Consider the following 17,500-nt stretch of genomic DNA (forward strand, 5'->3'; position numbering starts at 1 on the left):
AAGACATGAGGATGGGAGGACAAGAAGACATGAGGATGGGAGTACAAGAAGACATGAGGACGGGAGGACAAGAAGACACGAGGATGGGAGGACAAGAAGACACGAGGACGGGAGGACAAGAAGACATGAGGATGGGAGGACAAGAAGACATGAGGACGGGAGGACAAGAAGACATGAGGATGGGAGGACAAGAAGACATGAGGACGGGAGGACAAGAAGACACGAGGATGGGAGGACAACAGGACGGGAGGACAAAAAGACATGAGGATGGGAGGACAAGAAGACATGAGGACGGGAGGACAAGAAGACACGAGGATGGGAGGACAAGAAGACATGAGGATGGGAGGACAAGAAGACATGAGGATGGGAGGACAACAGGACGGGAGGACAAGAAGACATGAGGACGGGAGGACAAGAAGACACGAGGATGGGAGGACACAAGGACGGGAGGACAAGAAGACATGAGGATGGGAGGACAACAGGACGGGAGGACACGAGGATGGGAGGACAAGAAGACATGAGGATGGGAGGACACGAGGATGGGAGGACAACAGGACGGGAGGACACGAGGATGGGAGGACACAAGGACGGGAGGACAAGAAGACATGAGGATGGGAGGACAAGAAGACATGAGGACGGGAGGACAAGAAGAGACGAGGATGGGAGGACAACAGGACGGGAGGACAAGAAGACATGAGGATGGGAGGACAACAGGATGGGAGGACAAGAAGACATGAGCACTCTCTAAAACAAATGAGCACTCTCTAAAACAAATGAGCACTCTCTAAAACAAATGAGCACTCTCTACAACAAATGAGCACTCTCTAAAACAAATGAGCACTCTCTAAAACAAATCGCCGACTAGCACCTGACTCGCCGTCAAGCACCCGACGAGCACCTGACTAGCACCTGACTAGCCGACTAGAACCTGACTCGCCGACTAGCACCTGACTCGCCGACTAGCACCTGACTAGCACCTGACTCGCCGACTAGCACCTGACTCGCCGACTAGCACCCGACGAGCACCTGACTAGCACCTGACTAGCCGACTAGCACCTGACTCGCCGTCTAGCACCCGACTCGCCGACTAGCACCCGACTAGCACCCGACTCGCCGACTAGCACCCGACTCGCCGACTAGCACCCGACTCGCCGACTAGCACCCGACTCGCCGACTAGCACCCGACTCGCCGACTAGCACCCGACTCGCCGACTAGCACCCGACTCGCCGACTAGCACCCGACTCGCCGACTAGCACCCGACTCGCCGACTAGCACCCGACTCGCCGACTAGCACCCGACTCGCCGACTAGCACCCGACTCGCCGACTCGCACCCGACTCGCCGACTCGCACCTGACTCGCCAACTAGCACCTGACTCGCCAACTAGCACCTGACTCGCACCTGACTCGCCGGCTAGCACCTGACTTGCCGTCTGGCACCTGACTTGCCGTCTAGCACCTGACTCGCACCTGACTCGCCGGCTAGCACCTGACTTGCCGTCTAGCACCTGACTAGCACCTGACTCGCTAGCACCTGACTCGCCGGCTAGCACCCGTCTAGCAACTGACTAGCACCTGACTCGCCGACTAGCACCCGACTCACTTCATGACCTCTATGTAGCCCTTGGCCGCGGCCACGTGCAGCGCTGTGGCATTGGTGTTGGGGTGAGGTGTCAGCACGCCACTTCCTGCCAGCACCGCGTTGGCATCCGCCAGCATCACCCGCTCCTCTTCCCTCCTCGCCAGATCTACATCCACCCCTGGGGACAGAGAGAGACGGACATAGTTAGGGACACACACAGAAGGGAGTTTAAATAAAGGCTACATTGAGAGAGGGAAAGTAATAATCTGTGTATTCTCTGTTGGTGAGTCGGTCTAAAAATGTTAACAGAAACCGATAGCTTTTAAAGATGATTTGATGATGGTTAAATCAGAACTTGTCACCTTGTAAAAAACAGTATTAATCCCCCAGCTTTTGCCTTTGATTATCAACACTGACAATTTGTCAACATAATACATCTAAAAGCCTAATATTACATGTTTTTTAAATACATATTTTTTTATTTTATTTTATTTATTTCACATTTATTTAACCAGGTAGGCTAGTTGAGAACAAGTTCTCATTTGCAACTGCGACCTGGCCAAGATAAAGCATAGCAGTGTGAACAGACAACACAGAGTTACACATGGAGTAAACAATTAACAAGTCAATAACACAGTAGAAAAAAGAGGAGTCTATATACAATGTGTGCAAAAGGCATGAGGAGGGAGGCGAATAATTACAATTTAGCAGATTAACACTGGAGTGATAAATGATCAGATGGTCATGTACAGGTAGAGATATCGGTGTGCAAAAGAGCAGAAAAGTAAATAAATAAAAACAGTATGGGGATGAGGTAGGTAAAAATGGGTGGGCTATTTGCCGATAGACTATGTACAGCTGCAGCGATCGGTTAGCTGCTCAGATAGCAGATGTTTGAAGTTGGTGAGGGAGATAAAAGTCTCCAACTTCAGCGATTTTTGCAATTCGTTCCAGTCACAGGCAGCAGAGAACTGGAACGAAAGGCGGCCAAATGAGTTGTTGGCTTTAGGGATGATCAGTGAGATACACCTGCTGTAGCGCGTGCTACGGATGGGTGTTGCCATCGTGACCAGTGAACTGAGATAAGGCCGAGCTTTACCTAGCATGGACTTGTAGATGACCTGGAGCCAGTGGGTCTGGCGACAAATATGTAGCGAGGGCCAGCCGACGAGAGCATACAAGTCGCAGTGGTGGGTGGTATAAGGTGCTTTAGTGACAAAACGGATGGCACTGTGATAAACTGCATCCAGTTTGCTGAGTAGAGTGTTGGAAGCGATTTTGTAGATGACATCGCCGAAGTCGAGGATCGGTAGGATAGTCAGTTTTACTAGGGTAAGTTTGGCGGCGTGAGTGAAGGAGGCTTTGTTGCGGAATAGAAAGCCGACTCTTGATTTGATTTTCGATTGGAGATGTTTGATATGAGTCTGGAAGGAGGGTTTACAGTCTAGCCAGACACCTAGGTACTTATAGATGTCCACATATTCAAGGTTGGAACCATCCAGGGTGGTGATGCTGGTCAGGCGTGCGGGTGCAGGCAGCGAACGGTTGAAAAGCATGCATTTGGTTTTACTAGCGTTTAAGAGCAGTTGGAGGCCACGGAAGGAGTGTTGTATGGCATTGAAGCTCGTTTGGAGGCTTGATAGCACAGTGTCCAAGGACGGGCCGGAATGATATAGAATGGTGTCGTCTGCGTAGAGGTGGATCAGGGAATCACCCGCAGCAAGAGCAACATCATTGATATATACAGAAAAAATAGTCGGCCCGAGGATTGAACCCTCTGGCACCCCCATAGAGACTTCCAGAGGACCGGACAGCATGCCCTCCGATTTGACACACTGAACTCTGTCTGCAAAGTAATTGGTGAACCAGGCAAGGCAGTCATCCGAAAAACCGAGGCTACTGAGTCTGCCGATAAGAATATGGTGATTGACCGAGTCGAAAGCCTTGGCAAGGTCGATGAAGACGGCTGCACAGTAATGTCTTTTATCGATGGCGGTTATGATGTCGTTTAGTACCTTGAGCGTGGCTGAGGTGCACCCGTGACCGGCTCGGAAACCAGATTGCATGGTGGAGAAGGTACGGTGGGAATCGAGATGGTCAGTGACCTGTTTGTTGACTTGGCTTTCGAAGACCTTCGATAGGCAGGGCAGGATGGATATAGGTCTGTAACAGTTTGGGTCCAGGGTGTCTCCCCCTTTGAAGAGGGGGATGACTGCGGCAGCTTTCCAATCCTTGGGGATCTCAGACGATATACATTTAAGTCATTATGAAAGAGAGTTTGAACAGGCTGGTAATAGGGGTTGCGACAATGGCGGCGGATAGTTTCAGAAATAGAGGGTCCAGATTTTCTAGCCCAGCTGATTTGTATGGGTCCAGGTTTTGCAGCTCTTTCAGAACATCTGCTATCTGGATTTGGGTAAAGGATAACCTGGAGAGGCTTGGGCGAGTAGCTGCGGGGGGGGCGGAGCTGTTGGCCGAGGTTGGAGTAGCCAGGCGGAAGGCATGGCCAGCCGTTGAGAAATGCTTGTTGAAGTTTTCGTTAATCATGGATTTATCGGTGGTGACCGTGTTACCTAGCCTCAGTGCAGTGGGCAGCTGGGAGGAGGTGCTTTTGTTCTCCATGGACTTCACAGTGTCCCATTTTCCTGTCATATATTATTATTATTCCTATTATGCCCGTTTCTGATTTTGTTTCAGAATCTTAAAAAGGGTGTAGTCATTCTAACCGTGACTTAAAATACAGCAGTTGCAGTAGGAGCAGCACTAATGAGATTTTGTTACGTCACAATATCACAAGGGCATGGAATTCAATAGCAGGTGTTATTGTGTTTTGGAGGAAGAGAGAAAGCGGGTACTGTGCTTCTCCGAGGACTGTTGACATGGCTACATAACAATTCCCTGATAACCTAAAAAAAACAGATGGTGAACCACATTTACCACACATTTTACTCAGTCCAGCAGCCACGTTATGTAACACGCAGACTACATAAAAATTCATAGTTACCCTGATTCTAAAATGTAGCCTACATAGACACTACATAACAATTCATAGTTACCCTGCTTCTAAAATGTAGCCTACATAGACACTACATAACAATTCATAGTTACCCTGCTTCTAAAATGTAGCCTACATAGACACTACATAACAATTCATAGTTACCCTGCTTCTAGATGTAGCCTACATAGACACTACATAACAAATCAGTTACCCTGCTTCTAAAATGTAGCCTACATAGACACTACATAACAATTCATAGTTACCCTGCTTCTAGATGTAGCCTACATAGACACTACATAACAATTCATAGTTACCCTGCTTCTAGATGTAGCCTACATAGACACTACATAACAATTCATAGTTACCCTGCTTCGAGATCGCTCAATTCAAATGTAGCCTACAGAGACACTACATAACAATTCATAGTTACCCTGCTTCTAGATGTAGCCTACATAGACACTACATAACAATTCATAGTTACCCTGCTTCTCGATCGCTCAATTCAAATGTAGCCTACATAGACACAACATAAGTTCATATGTTTCTAGATCTCTTCAAATGTAGCCTACATAGACATTACATAAAAATTCATAGTTACCCTGCTTCTAGATCGCTCAATTCAAATATAGCCTAAATAGACACGACATAAGTTCATATGTTTCTAGATCTCTTCAAATGTAGCCTACATAGACACTACATAACAGTTAATATCATGTTTCTAAATCTCTCTTCAAATGTAGCCTACAAAGACACTACATAACAGTTCATATCATGTTTCTTGATCTCTCTTCAAATCTAGCCTACATAGACACTACATAACAGTTCATATGTTTCTAGATCTCTCTCTTCAAATGTAGCCTACATAGACACTACATAACAGATCATATTTCTTGATCTCTCTTCAAATGTAGCCTACATTGACACTGTATAACAGTTCTTATGTTTCTAGATCTCTCTCTTGAAAATGTAGCCTATACAGACACTACATAACAGTTCATATCATGTTTCTTGATCTCTCTCTTCAAATGTAGCCTACATAGACACTAATAATAATATATATGCCATTTAGCAGACGCTTTATCAAAGCGACTTACAGTCATGTGTGCATACATTCTACGTATGGGTGGTCCCGAATCGAACCCACTACCCTGGCGTTCAAATGCTCTACCAACTGTGCTACAGAAGGACCACTACATAACAGTTCATATCATGTTTCTTGATCTCTCTCTTCAAATGTAGCCTACATAGACCCTACATAACAGATCATGTTTCTTGATCTCTCTTCAAATGTAGCCTACATAGACCCTACATAACAGATCATGTTTCTTGATCTCTCTTCAAATGTAGCCTACATAGACCCTACATAACAGTTCATACCTTGTTTCTTGATCTCTCCCTTCAGCAGTCTCTCCATAGCATCCTCAGTGGCAACATCCAGAGGAAGCTCTCCTTCACTGTTCACCGCCCCCACACGTGCACCGTGCTCTATCAGGTACCTGCAACAAACACACATATTATAAAGGTTCCCACACACAGAACGGTTCCTACACACAGAACGGTTCCTACACCAAGCACAGAAAGGTTCCTAGTCCACGCAGAAAGGTTCCTAGTCCTCGCAGAAAGGTTCCTAGTCCACGCAGAAAGGTTCCTAGTCCACGCAGAAAGGTTCCTAGTCCACGCAGAAAGGTTCCTAGTCCACGCAGAAAGGTTCCTAGTCCACGCAGAAAGGTTCCTAGTCCACGCAGAAAGGTTCCTAGTCCACGCAGAAAGGTTCCTAGTCCACGCAGAAAGGTTCCTAGTCTACGCAGAAAGGTTCCTAGTCCACGCAGAAAGGTTCCTAGTCCACGCAGAAAGGTTCCTAGTCTACGCAGAAAGGTTCCTAGTCTAGAAAAGGTTCCTAGTCTACGCAGAAAGGTTCCTAGTCCACGCAGAAAGGTTCCTAGTCCACGCAGAAAGGTTCCTAGTCCACGCAGAAAGGTTCCTAGTCTACGCAGAAAGGTTCCTAGTCTACGCAGAAAGGTTCCTAGTCTACGCAGAAAGGTTCCTAGTCTACGCAGAAAGGTTCCTAGTCCACGCAGAAAGGTTCCTAGTCCACGCAGAAAGGTTCCTAGTCTACGCAGAAAGGTTCCTAGTCTACGCAGAAAGGTTCCTAGTCCACACAGCTATACTTGTACACGGAGAGAACGAGCTCGGGAATTGAAGTTCATCAGATATGATCATCAGCTGTGTAGATGTGTTAGTGCTGACGTTACCTCTCATGGTCATGCTATTTACTGCCAGACGGTGTGAGACCATGACCATAGGAGTTGGCTATTCAGAACAAACAGATACCCATCAGCTATCAGGCTGCAGTACACACTCAAAGTGACACTTTTTGGTGTACTGTTGTATAGTAACATTATACCGCATCACATCTATGTCAATGCATTGTACAGTACAGTAGTGTTTCTTATCCTGTTGCTGAGGACACAAATGGGTGTACATTGTTTAGTTTTTTTGCACTAATACGAACACATCTGATTTCACTAATCAAAGACATTGATGATGAGTTGATTAGTGGAATCGTCTGTGTAGTGCTATGGGGGGATCTACAATGTGCATCCATTTGGGACGAAGAAACACAGGTATGATGTTCGTCTGTGTAGCGTCCCCAGGACGAAGAAGGTATGACGTAACATGAGAGAAGAGAGAGGACCCACTTGGTGATTTGTATGAACCCACAGGAGGCAGAAGCGTGGAGGGGAGTCCATCCCTCGTTGTCCCCCCGGTTCACATCACTCCCACTCTCCACCAGGAACTGGACCATCTCTGCATTCTCATCTATACACGCCTGGAGAAGACAGGAGACATGATCAAACTGAATCAGACTGGACAGGAGACACATGATCAAACTCTGAATCAGACTGGACAGGAGACGTGATCAAACTCTGAATCAGACAGGACAGGAGACATGATCAAATGCTGAATCAGACAGGACAGGAGACATGATCAAATGCTGAATCAGACAGGACAGGAGACACATGATCAAACTCTGAATCAGACTGGACAGGAGACACATGATCAAACGCTGAATCAGACAGGACAGGAGACATGATCAAATGCTGAATCAGACAGGACAGGAGACACATGATCAAATGCTGAATCAGACAGGACAGGAGACACATGATCAAACACTGAATCAGACAGGACAGGAGACATGATCAAATGCTGAATCAGACAGGACAGGAGACATGATCAAATGCTGAATCAGACAGGACAGGAGACACATGATCAAAAGCTGAATCTTGACACATTGATTAAAACACTTTTTCTCATCCTAGACATTGGCCATAGATATGAGGTTCCAAAGTCTAAGTGGGATAGTGGGTTGGAGCAGGGTGTTAGAAACACCAGGTTTGTTGGTTCAACTCCAGGATCAATAAATACAGTCACTATCAATGTTTGCATTTGTGTCTCTTTGGATTAAAATAAGCAGCTAAATTAGCATATTTCTTCTTCTGGACTAATATGGACTATATGGGGCAGTAGCCGGACTGTGTAGGGAAGTAGTCTAACTATGTAGGGAAGTAGTCTAACTATATAGGGCAGAAGTCTGACTACTGTGGACTATGTAGGGCAGTAGTCTGCCTACTGTGGACTATGTAGGACAGTAGTCTGAATGTAGGGCAGTAGTCTGACTACTGTGGACTAAAACAGTAGTCTGACTATGTAGGGCGGTAGTCAGACATGTGGGCAGTCAGACTATGTAGGGCGGTAGTCAAAGTCTATGTAGGGCAGTAGTCTGACTACTGTGGACTATGTAGGGTAGGAGTCTGACTACTGTGGACTAATATAGGGCAGTAGTCTGACTACTGTGGACTATGTAGGGCAGTAGTCTGACTATATAGGGCAGTAGTCTGACTACTGTGGACTATGTAGGGCAGTAGTCTGACTATATAGGGCAGTAGTCTGACTACTGTGGACTACATAGGGCAGTGGTCTGACTATATAGGGCAGTAGTAAGACTATGTAGGGCGGTAGTAAGTCTACGTAGGGCAGTAGTCTGACTATATAGGGCAGTAGTCTGCCTACTGTGGACTATGTAAGGCAGTGGTCTGACTACTGTGGACTATGTAGGGCAGTAGTGTGACTATATAGGGCAGTAGTCTGCCAACTGGACTATGTAGGGTAGTAGTCTGACTACTGTGGACTATATAGGGCAGTAGTCTGACTACTGTGGACTATATAGGGCAGTAGTCTGACTACTGTGGACTACGTAGGGCAGTGGTCTGACGATGTAGGTCAGTAGTCAGACTATGTAGGTCAGTAGTCAGACTATGTAGGGCAGTAGTCAGACTATGTAGGGCAGTAGTCAGACTATGTAGGGCAGTAGTCTGCCTACTGTGGACTATGTAGGGCAGTAGTCTGCCTACTGTGGACTACATAGGGCAGTAGTCAGACTATGTAGGGCAGTAGTCAGACTATGTAGGGCAGTAGTCAGACTATGTAGGGCAGTAGTCAGAATATGTAGGGCAGTAGTCTGCCTACTGTGGACTATATAGGGCAGTAGTTGACTACTGTGGAGTATGTAGGGTAGTAGTCTGACTACTGTGGACTACGTAGGGCAGTGGTCTGACTATGTAGGGCAGTAGTCAGACTATGTAGGACAGTAGTCAGAATATGTAGGGCAGTAGTCTGACTACTGTGGACTATATAGGGCAGTAGTCTGACTACTGTGGAGTATGTAGGGTAGTAGTCTGACTACTGTGGACTACGTAGGGCAGTGGTCTGACTATGTAGGGCAATAGTCTGACTATATAGGGCAGTAGTCAGACTATGTAGGGCGGTAGTCAGACTATGTAGGGCAGTAGTCTGCCGACTGTGGAGTATGTAGGGCTGGAGTCAGACTATGTAAGGTAGTAGTGTGCCTACTGTGGATTATGTAGGGCAGTAGTCTGACAATGTAGTGGAGTATTCTGACTATGTAGGGCAGTAGTCTGACTATGTAGGGCAGTAGTCTGACTATGTAGGGCTGTCTGACCAACTGGACTATGTAGGGCAGTAGTCTGACTATGTAGGGCAGTAGTCTGACTATGTAGGGCAGTAGTCTGACTACATAGGGCAGTTGTCTGACTATATAGGGCAGTAGTCTGACTATATAGGGCAGTAGTCTGACTATACAGTAGTCTGACTATGTGGGCAGTCTGACTATGTAGGGCAGTAGTCTGACTACTGTGGAGTATGTAGGGCAGTAGTCTGACTATGTAGGGCAGTAGTCTGACTATGTAGGGCAGTAGTCTGACTATGTAGGGCAGTAGTCTGCCTACTGTGGACTACATAGGGCAGTTGTCTGACTATATGGAGTAGTCTGACTACTGTGGAGTATGTAGGGCAGTAGTCAGACAATGTAGGGCAGTAGTCAGACTATGTAGGGCAGTAGTCAGACTATGTAGGGCAGTAGTCAGACTATGTAGGGCAGTAGTCAGACTATGTAGGGCAGTAGTCAGACTATGTAGGGCAGTAATCAGACTATGTAGGGCAGTAATCAGACTATGTAGGGCAGTAGTCTGACTACTGTGGACTACATAAGGCAGTTGTCTGACTATATAGGGCAGTAGTCTGACTATGTAGGGCAGTAGTCTGAATATGTAGGGCAGTAGTCTGAATATGTAGGGCAGTAGTCTGAATATGTAGGGCAGTAATCTGACTACTGTGGACTATATAAGGCAGTAGTCTGACTAATGTGGAGTATGTAGGGTAGTAGTCCAACTACTGTGGAATACGTAGGGCAGTGGTCTGACTATATAGGGCAGTAGTCAGACTATGTAGGGCAGTAGTCAGACTATGTAGGGCAGTAGTCAGACTATGTAGGGCAGTAGTCAGACTATGTAGGGCAGTAGTCAGACTATGTAGGGCAGTAGTCAGACTATGTAGGGCAGTAGTCTGCCTACTGTGGAGTAGGTAGGGCTGGAGTCAGACTATGTAAGGTAGTAGTCTGAGTATTTAGGGCAGTAGTCTGACAATGTAGTGGAGTATTCTGACTATGTAGGGCAGTAGTCTGACTATGTAGGGCAGTAGTCTCACTATATAGGGCAGTAGTCTGCCTACTGTGGACTACATAGGGCAGTAGTCTGACTATGTAGGGCAGTAGTCTGACTATGTAGGGCAGTAGTCTGACTATATAGGGCAGTAGTCTGACTATGTAGGGCAGTAGTCTGACTATATAGGGCAGTAGTCTGACTACATAGGGCAGTAGTCTGACTATATAGGGCAGTAGTCTGACTATATAGGGCAGTAGTCTGACTATATAGGGCAGTAGTCTGACTATATAGGGCAGTAGTCTGACTATATAGGGCAGTAGTCTGACTACTGTGGAGTATGTAGGGCAGTAGTCTGACAATGTAGTGGAGTATTCTGACTATGTAGGGCAGTAGTCTGACTATGTAGGGCAGTAGTCTGACTATGTAGGGCAGTAGTCTGACTATGTAGGGCAGTAGTCTGACTATGTAGGGCAGTAGTCTGACTATGTAGGGCAGTAGTCTGACTATGTAGGGCAGTAGTCTGACTACTGTGGAGTATGTAGGGCAGTAGTCTGACAATGTAGGGCAGTAGTCTGACTATGTAGGGCAGACAGAGCTGTTCTGTGTCTGTGGGTAGAAGGTACTGGGGAGACAGAGCTATTCTGTTTGTCTGTGGGTAGAAGGTACTGGGTAGACAGAGCTATTCTGTTTGTCTGTGTGTGGAAGGTACTGGGTAGACAGAGCTATTCTGTGTCTGTGTGTGGAAGGTACTGGGTAGACAGAGCTATTCTGTGTCTGTGGGTAGAAGGTACTGGGTAGACAGAGCTATTCTGTGTCTGTGGGTAGAAGGTACTGGGTAGACAGAGCTATTCTGTTTGTCTGTGGGTAGAAGGTACTGGGTAGACAGAGCTATTCTGTGTCTGGAAGGTACTGGGTAGACAGAGCTATTCTGTGTCTGTGGGTAGAAGGTACTGGGTAGACAGAGCTGTTCTGTGTCTGTGGGTAGAAGGTATGGGTAGACAGAGCTGTTCTGTGTCTGTGGGTAGAAGGTACTGGGTAGACAGAGCTATTCTGTGTCTGTGGGTAGAAGGTACTGGGTAGACAGAGCTATTCTGTGTCTGTGGGTAGAAGGTACTGGGTTGACAGAGCTATTCTGTCTGTTTGTCTGTGGGTAGAAGGTACTGGGTAGACAGAGCTATTCTGTGTCTGTGGGTAGAAGGTACTGGGTAGACAGAGTTATTCTGTGTCTGGAAGGTACTGGGTTTGTTCTGTGTCTGTGGGTAGAAGGTACTGGGTTGACAGAGCTATTCTGTCTGTTTGTCTGTGGGTAGAAGGTACTGGGTAGACAGAGCTATTCTGTGTCTGTGGGTAGAAGGTACTGGGTAGACAGAGCTATTCTGTGTCTGTGGGTAGAAGGTACTGGGTAGACAGAGCTATTCTGTGTCTGTGGGTAGAAGGTACTGGGTAGACAGAGCTATTCTGTGTCTGTGGGTAGAAGGTACTGGGTAGACAGAGCTATTCTGTGTCTGTGGGTAGAAGGTACTGGGTTGACAGAGCTATTCTGTCTGTTTGTCTGTGGGTAGAAGGTACTGGGTAGACAGAGCTATTCTGTGTCTGTGGGTAGAAGGTACTGGGTAGACAGAGCTATTCTGTGTCTGTGGGTAGAAGGTACTGGGTAGACAGAGCTATTCTGTGTCTGTGGGTAGAAGGTACTGGGTAGACAGAGCTATTCTGTGTCTGTGGGTAGAAGGTACTAGGTAGACAGAGCTATTATGTTTGTCTGTGGGTAGAAGGTACTGGGTAGACAGAGCTATTCTGTCTGTTTGTCTGTGGGTAGAAGGTACTGGGTTGACAGAGCTATTCTGTCTGTTTGTCTGTGGGTAGAAGGTACTGGGTAGACAGAGCTATTCTGTGTCTGTGGGTAGAAGGTACTGGGTAGACAGAGCTATTATGTTTGTCTGTGGGTAGAAGGTACTGGGTAGACAGAGCTATTATGTTTGTCTGTGGGTAGAAGGTACTGGGTAGACAGAGCTATTCTGTGTCTGTGGGTAGAAGGTACTGGGTAGACAGAGCTGTTCTGTGTCTGTGGGTAGAAGGTAAAGAGCTATTCTGTGTCTGTGTGTGGAAGGCACTGGGTTGACAGACCTATTCTGTGTCTGTGGGTAGAAGGTACTGGGTAGACAGACCTATTCTGTCTGTTTGTCTGTGGGTAGAAGGTACGGGGCCAGACAGAGCTATTCTGTGTCTGTGGGTAGAAGGTACTGGGTTGACAGAGCTATTCTGTCTGTTTGTCTGTGGCAGAAGGTACTGGGTAGACAGCTATTCTGTGTCTGTGGGTAGAAGGTACTGGGTAGACAGAGCTATTCTGTCTGTTTGTCTGTGGGTAGAAGGTACTGGGTTGACAGAGCTATTCTGTCTCTTTGTCTGTGGGTAGAAGGTACTGGGTTGACAGAGCTATTCTGTCTGTTTGTCTGTGGGTAGAAGGTACTGGGTAGACAGAGCTATTATGTTTGTCTGTGGGTAGAAGGTACTGGGTAGACAGAGCTATTCTGTGTCTGTGGGTAGAAGGTACTGGGTAGACAGTGCTATTCTGTGTCTGTGTAGAAGGTACTGGGTAGACAGAGCTATTCTGTGTCTGTGGGTAGAAGGTACTGGACTCTCAGAGCCTATTCTGTGTCTGTGGGTAGAAGGTACTGGGTAGACAGAGCTATTCTGTGTCTGTGGGTAAAGGTACTGGGTAGACAGAGCTATTCTGTGTCTGTGGGTAGAAGGTACTGGGTAGACAGAGCTATTCTGTCTGTTTGTCTGTGGGTAGAAGGTACTGGGTTGACAGAGCCATTCTGTCTGTTTGTCTGTGGGTAGAAGGTACTGGGTAGACAGAGCCATTCTGTCTGTTTGTCTGTGGGTAGAAGGTACTGGGTAGACAGAGCCATTCTGTTTGTCAACCTGGGTAGAAGGTACTGGGTAGACATAGCCATTCTGTGTCTGTGGGTAGAAGGTACTGGGTAGACAGAGCTATTCTGTGTCTGTGGGTAGAAGGTACTGGGTAGACAGAGCTATTCTGTGTCTGTGGGTAGAAGGTACTGGGTTGACAGAGCTATTCTGTGTCTGTGGGTAGAAGGTACTGGGTAGACAGAGCTTTCTGTTTGACACACCTGGGAGAAAGACAGCTGTTACAAAAGGTTCATAACAGAGGAGAAGCCTGATTGTTGCCTTGCCCATTAGTTTTGTGTTGATTTGATCCCAACCCAAACAGTCCCATGTCCAAGTACTTATCTAAAAAAGCTAACGGGTGCTGTTGTTGTTGAGACCTGATCGCACTGTGCCATGAGTAAAAACAACCCTTATCTCTCCTGTATAGATAGACTGGGGCCAGAAGAACTAGCATGAATTAGGGCTGCGACACAACCACAATCTCTCTTGTCAATGATGTGATAGCAGTGTAATGTAGAACCTCCCCTAAACCATTAACTCTCAACCTCACACTAAACACCTAAACCATTAACTCTCAACCTCACACTAAACTAAACCATTAACTCTCAACCTCACACTAAACTAAACCATTAACTCTCAACCTCACACTAAACTAAACCATTAAAAGAGAGAGAGAGAGAGAGAGAGAGAGGGGTCAGAGGGGAGAGAGAGAGGAGAGGGTCAGAGGGAGAGAGAGAGAGAGAGAGAGAGAGAGAGAGAGAGAGAGAGAGGAGGGGTCAGAGGGAGCGAGAGAGAGAGGGGGGTCAGAGGAGAGAGAGAGAGAGAGAGAGGAGGGGGCAGAGGAGAGAGAGAGAGAGGAGGGGTCAGAGAGAGGAGAGAGGGGGAGAGGAGAGAGAGAGAGAGAGAGAGGGGGCAGAGGAGAGAGAGAGAGAGGAGGGGGCAGAGGAGAGAGAGAGAGGAGGGGGCAGAGAGAGAGAGAGGAGGAGGGGGCAGAGGAGAGAGAGAGGAGGGGGAGAGGGAGAGAGAGAGGAGGAGAGGCAGAGGAGAGAGAGAGGAGGGGGCAGAGGAGAGAGAGAGGAGGGGGCAGAGGAGAGAGAGAGGAGGGGGCAGGGTCAGAGGGGAGAGAGAGAGAGGAGGGAGAGGGAGAGAGAGAGAGGAGGGGCAGAGGAGAGAGAGAGAGGAGGGGGCAGAGGGGAGAGAGAGAGGAGGGGGCAGAGGGAGAGAGAGGAGGAGGGGGCAGAGGAGAGAGAGAGAGAGAGGGGGCAGAGGGGGCAGAGGAGAGAGAGAGGGAGAGAGAGAGGAGGAGGGAGAGAGGAGAGGAGAGGGAGAGGAGAGAGGAGGGGTCAGAGGAGAGAGAGAGAGAGGAGGGGTCAGAGGGGAGAGAGAGGAGGAGGGTCAGAGGGAGAGAGAGAGAGAGAGAGGGGGCAGAGGGAGAGAGAGAGAGAGAGGAGGGGGCAGAGGAGAGAGAGAGAGAGGAGGGGGCAGAGGAGAGAGAGAGAGAGGAGGGGGCAGAGGAGGAGAGAGAGAGGAGGGGGCAGAGGAGAGAGAGAGAGAGAGGGGGCAGAGGAGAGAGAGAGAGGGGGCAGAGGAGAGAGAGAGAGAGAGGGGCAGAGGAGAGAGAGAGAGAGAGAGAGGGGAGAGAGAGAGAGAGAGAGAGAGAGAGGACACTACTTAACTACAGGCTAGTAGTCTACTCCCATCCCAGCTTGCTGAATGAACAGAGGACACTTATTTTCCTCCTTGTTGTGAATGTGGTGCTACAGAGAGAGTTTTCTACCCATGGGTCAGTGCTTCCTTCATTGGGTCATCAAGTGACTCATTCGTTGTGGAAATGGCCTTTTGACAACAGCAGTTAGACCGACCGAGCAGTTAGACCGACCGAGCAGTTAGACCGACCGAGCAGTTAGACCGACCGAGCAGTTAGACCGACCGAGCAGTTAGACCGACCGAGGAGTTAGACCGACCGAGCAGTTAGACCGACCGAACAGTTAGACCGACCGAGCAGTTAGACCGAACAGAGCAGTTAGACCGAACAGAGCAGTTAGACCGACCGAGCAGTTAGACCGACCGAGCAGTTAGACCGACCGAGCAGTTAGACCGACCGAGCAGTGAGACCGACCGAGCAGTGAGACCGACCGAGCAGTGAGACCGACCGAGCAGTGAGACCGACCGAGCAGTGAGACCGACCGAGCAGTGAGACCGACCGAGCAGTTAGACCGTCCGAGCAGTGAGACCGACCGAGCAGTGAGACCGACCGAGCAGTGAGACCGACCGAGCAGTTAGAACGAGCAGTTAGACCGAGAATGTTTTCCATTTCTTCATCTGAAATCCCCAAAGTCCCCACCGTGGGGAAAGGAGGAACAGACAGACGGAGAGAGAGAGAGAGAGAGAGAGAGAGAGAGAGAGAGAGAGATAGAGGAGGGGTCAGAGAGGAGGGGGCAGAGGGGAGAGAGAGAGGAGGGGGCAGAGGGGAGAGAGAGAGAGAGAGAGAGAGAGAGAGAGAGAGAGAGAGAGAGAGAGAGAGGAGGGGTCAGAGGGGAGAGAGAGAGAGAGAGAGGAGGGGGCAGAGGGGAGAGAGAGAGAGAGAGAGGAGGGGGCAGAGGGGAGAGAGAGAGAGAGAGAGGAGGGGTCAGAGGGGAGAGAGAGAGAGAGAGAGGAGGGGTCAGAGGGGAGAGAGAGAGAGAGAGAGGAGGGGTCAGAGGGGAGAGAGAGAGAGAGAGAGGAGGGGGCAGAGGGGAGAGAGAGAGAGAGAGAGAGGAGGGGGCAGAGGGGAGAGAGAGAGAGAGGAGGGGGCAGAGGGGAGAGAGAGAGAGAGAGAGAGGGGGAGGGGTCAGAGGGAGAGAGAGAGAGAGAGGAGGGGGTCAGAGGGGAGAGAGAGAGAGAGAGAGGGAGGGGGCAGAGGGGAGAGAGAGAGAGAGAGAGGAGGGGGCAGAGGGGAGAGAGAGAGAGAGAGAGAGGAGGGGGCAGAGGGGAGAGAGAGAGAGAGAGAGAGAGAGGGGTCAGAGGAGAGAGAGAGAGAGAGGAGGGGGTCAGGGGTCAGAGGGAGAGAGAGAGAGAGAGAGGGGGCAGAGGGAGAGAGAGAGAGAGAGAGGAGGGGGCAGAGGGGGAGAGAGAGAGAGAGAGAGGAGGGGTCAGAGGGGAGAGAGAGAGAGAGAGGGAGGGGTCAGAGGGAGAGAGAGAGAGGGAGGGGGCAGGGGAGGAGGGGAGAGAGAGAGAGAGAGAGGAGGGGGCAGAGGGGAGAGAGAGAGAGAGAGAGGAGGGGTCAGAGGGGAGAGAGAGAGAGAGGGGTCAGAGGGGAGAGAGAGAGAGAGGAGGGGTCAGAGGGGAGAGAGAGAGAGAGAGAGGAGGGGTCAGAGGGGAGAGAGAGAGAGGAGGGGTCAGAGGGAGAGAGAGAGAGAGAGAGGAGGGGTCAGAGGGAGAGAGAGAGGAGGGGTCAGAGGGGAGAGAGAGAGAGGAGGGGTCAGAGGGGAGAGAGAGAGAGAGAGAGGGGGGTCAGAGGGAGAGAGAGAGAGAGAGAGGAGGGGTCAGAGGGAGAGAGAGAGAGAGAGAGAGAGGGGAGAGAGAGGGAGGGGTCAGAGGGGAGAGGGGGGTGAGAGGGAGAGAGAGAGAGAGAGAGGGGTCAGAGGGAGAGAGCGAGATAGAGGAGGGTCAGAGGGGAGAGAGAGAGAGAGAGGGGGGGTCAGAGGGGAGAGAGAGAGGAGGGGTCAGAGGGGAGAGAGAGAGAGAGAGGAGGGGTCAGAGGGGAGAGAGAGGAGGGGGCAGAGGGGAGAGAGAGAGAGAGAGAGAGAGAGAGAGAGAGAGAGAGAGAGAGAGAGAGAGAGGGGGCAGAGGGGAGAGAGAGAGAGAGAGAGAGAGAGAGGGGGCAGAGGGGAGAGAGAGAGAAAGAGAGAGAGGAGGGGCAGAGGGAGAGAGCGAGATAGAGGAGGGGTCAGAGGGAGAGAGAGAGAGAGAGGGAGGGGTCAGAGGGGAGAGAGAGAGGAGGGGGCAG

General features: G+C 49.3%; 1 protein-coding gene across 4 annotated transcripts in view; it reads right to left on the reverse strand.

Moving 5' to 3' along the window:
- LOC127912147 (protein phosphatase 1 regulatory subunit 12A-like) overlaps positions 1–17,500 on the reverse strand; it is an 89,706-nt gene that overhangs the window by 59,382 nt on the left and 12,824 nt on the right. For all 4 annotated transcript variants that reach the window (XM_052480996.1, XM_052480999.1, XM_052480997.1 and 1 more), the window contains exons 2-4: positions 7,279–7,409; positions 5,957–6,075; positions 1,603–1,759 (exon numbers count right to left, since the gene is read on the reverse strand). In XM_052480996.1, coding sequence (XP_052336956.1) covers positions 1,603–1,759; positions 5,957–6,075; positions 7,279–7,409 — 407 coding nt within the window. The remainder of the gene's footprint in view (positions 1–1,602; positions 1,760–5,956; positions 6,076–7,278; positions 7,410–17,500) is intronic.

This window comes from Oncorhynchus keta, chromosome 26, assembly GCF_023373465.1.
Source record: "Oncorhynchus keta strain PuntledgeMale-10-30-2019 chromosome 26, Oket_V2, whole genome shotgun sequence".
Taxonomy (NCBI): domain Eukaryota; kingdom Metazoa; phylum Chordata; class Actinopteri; order Salmoniformes; family Salmonidae; genus Oncorhynchus; species Oncorhynchus keta.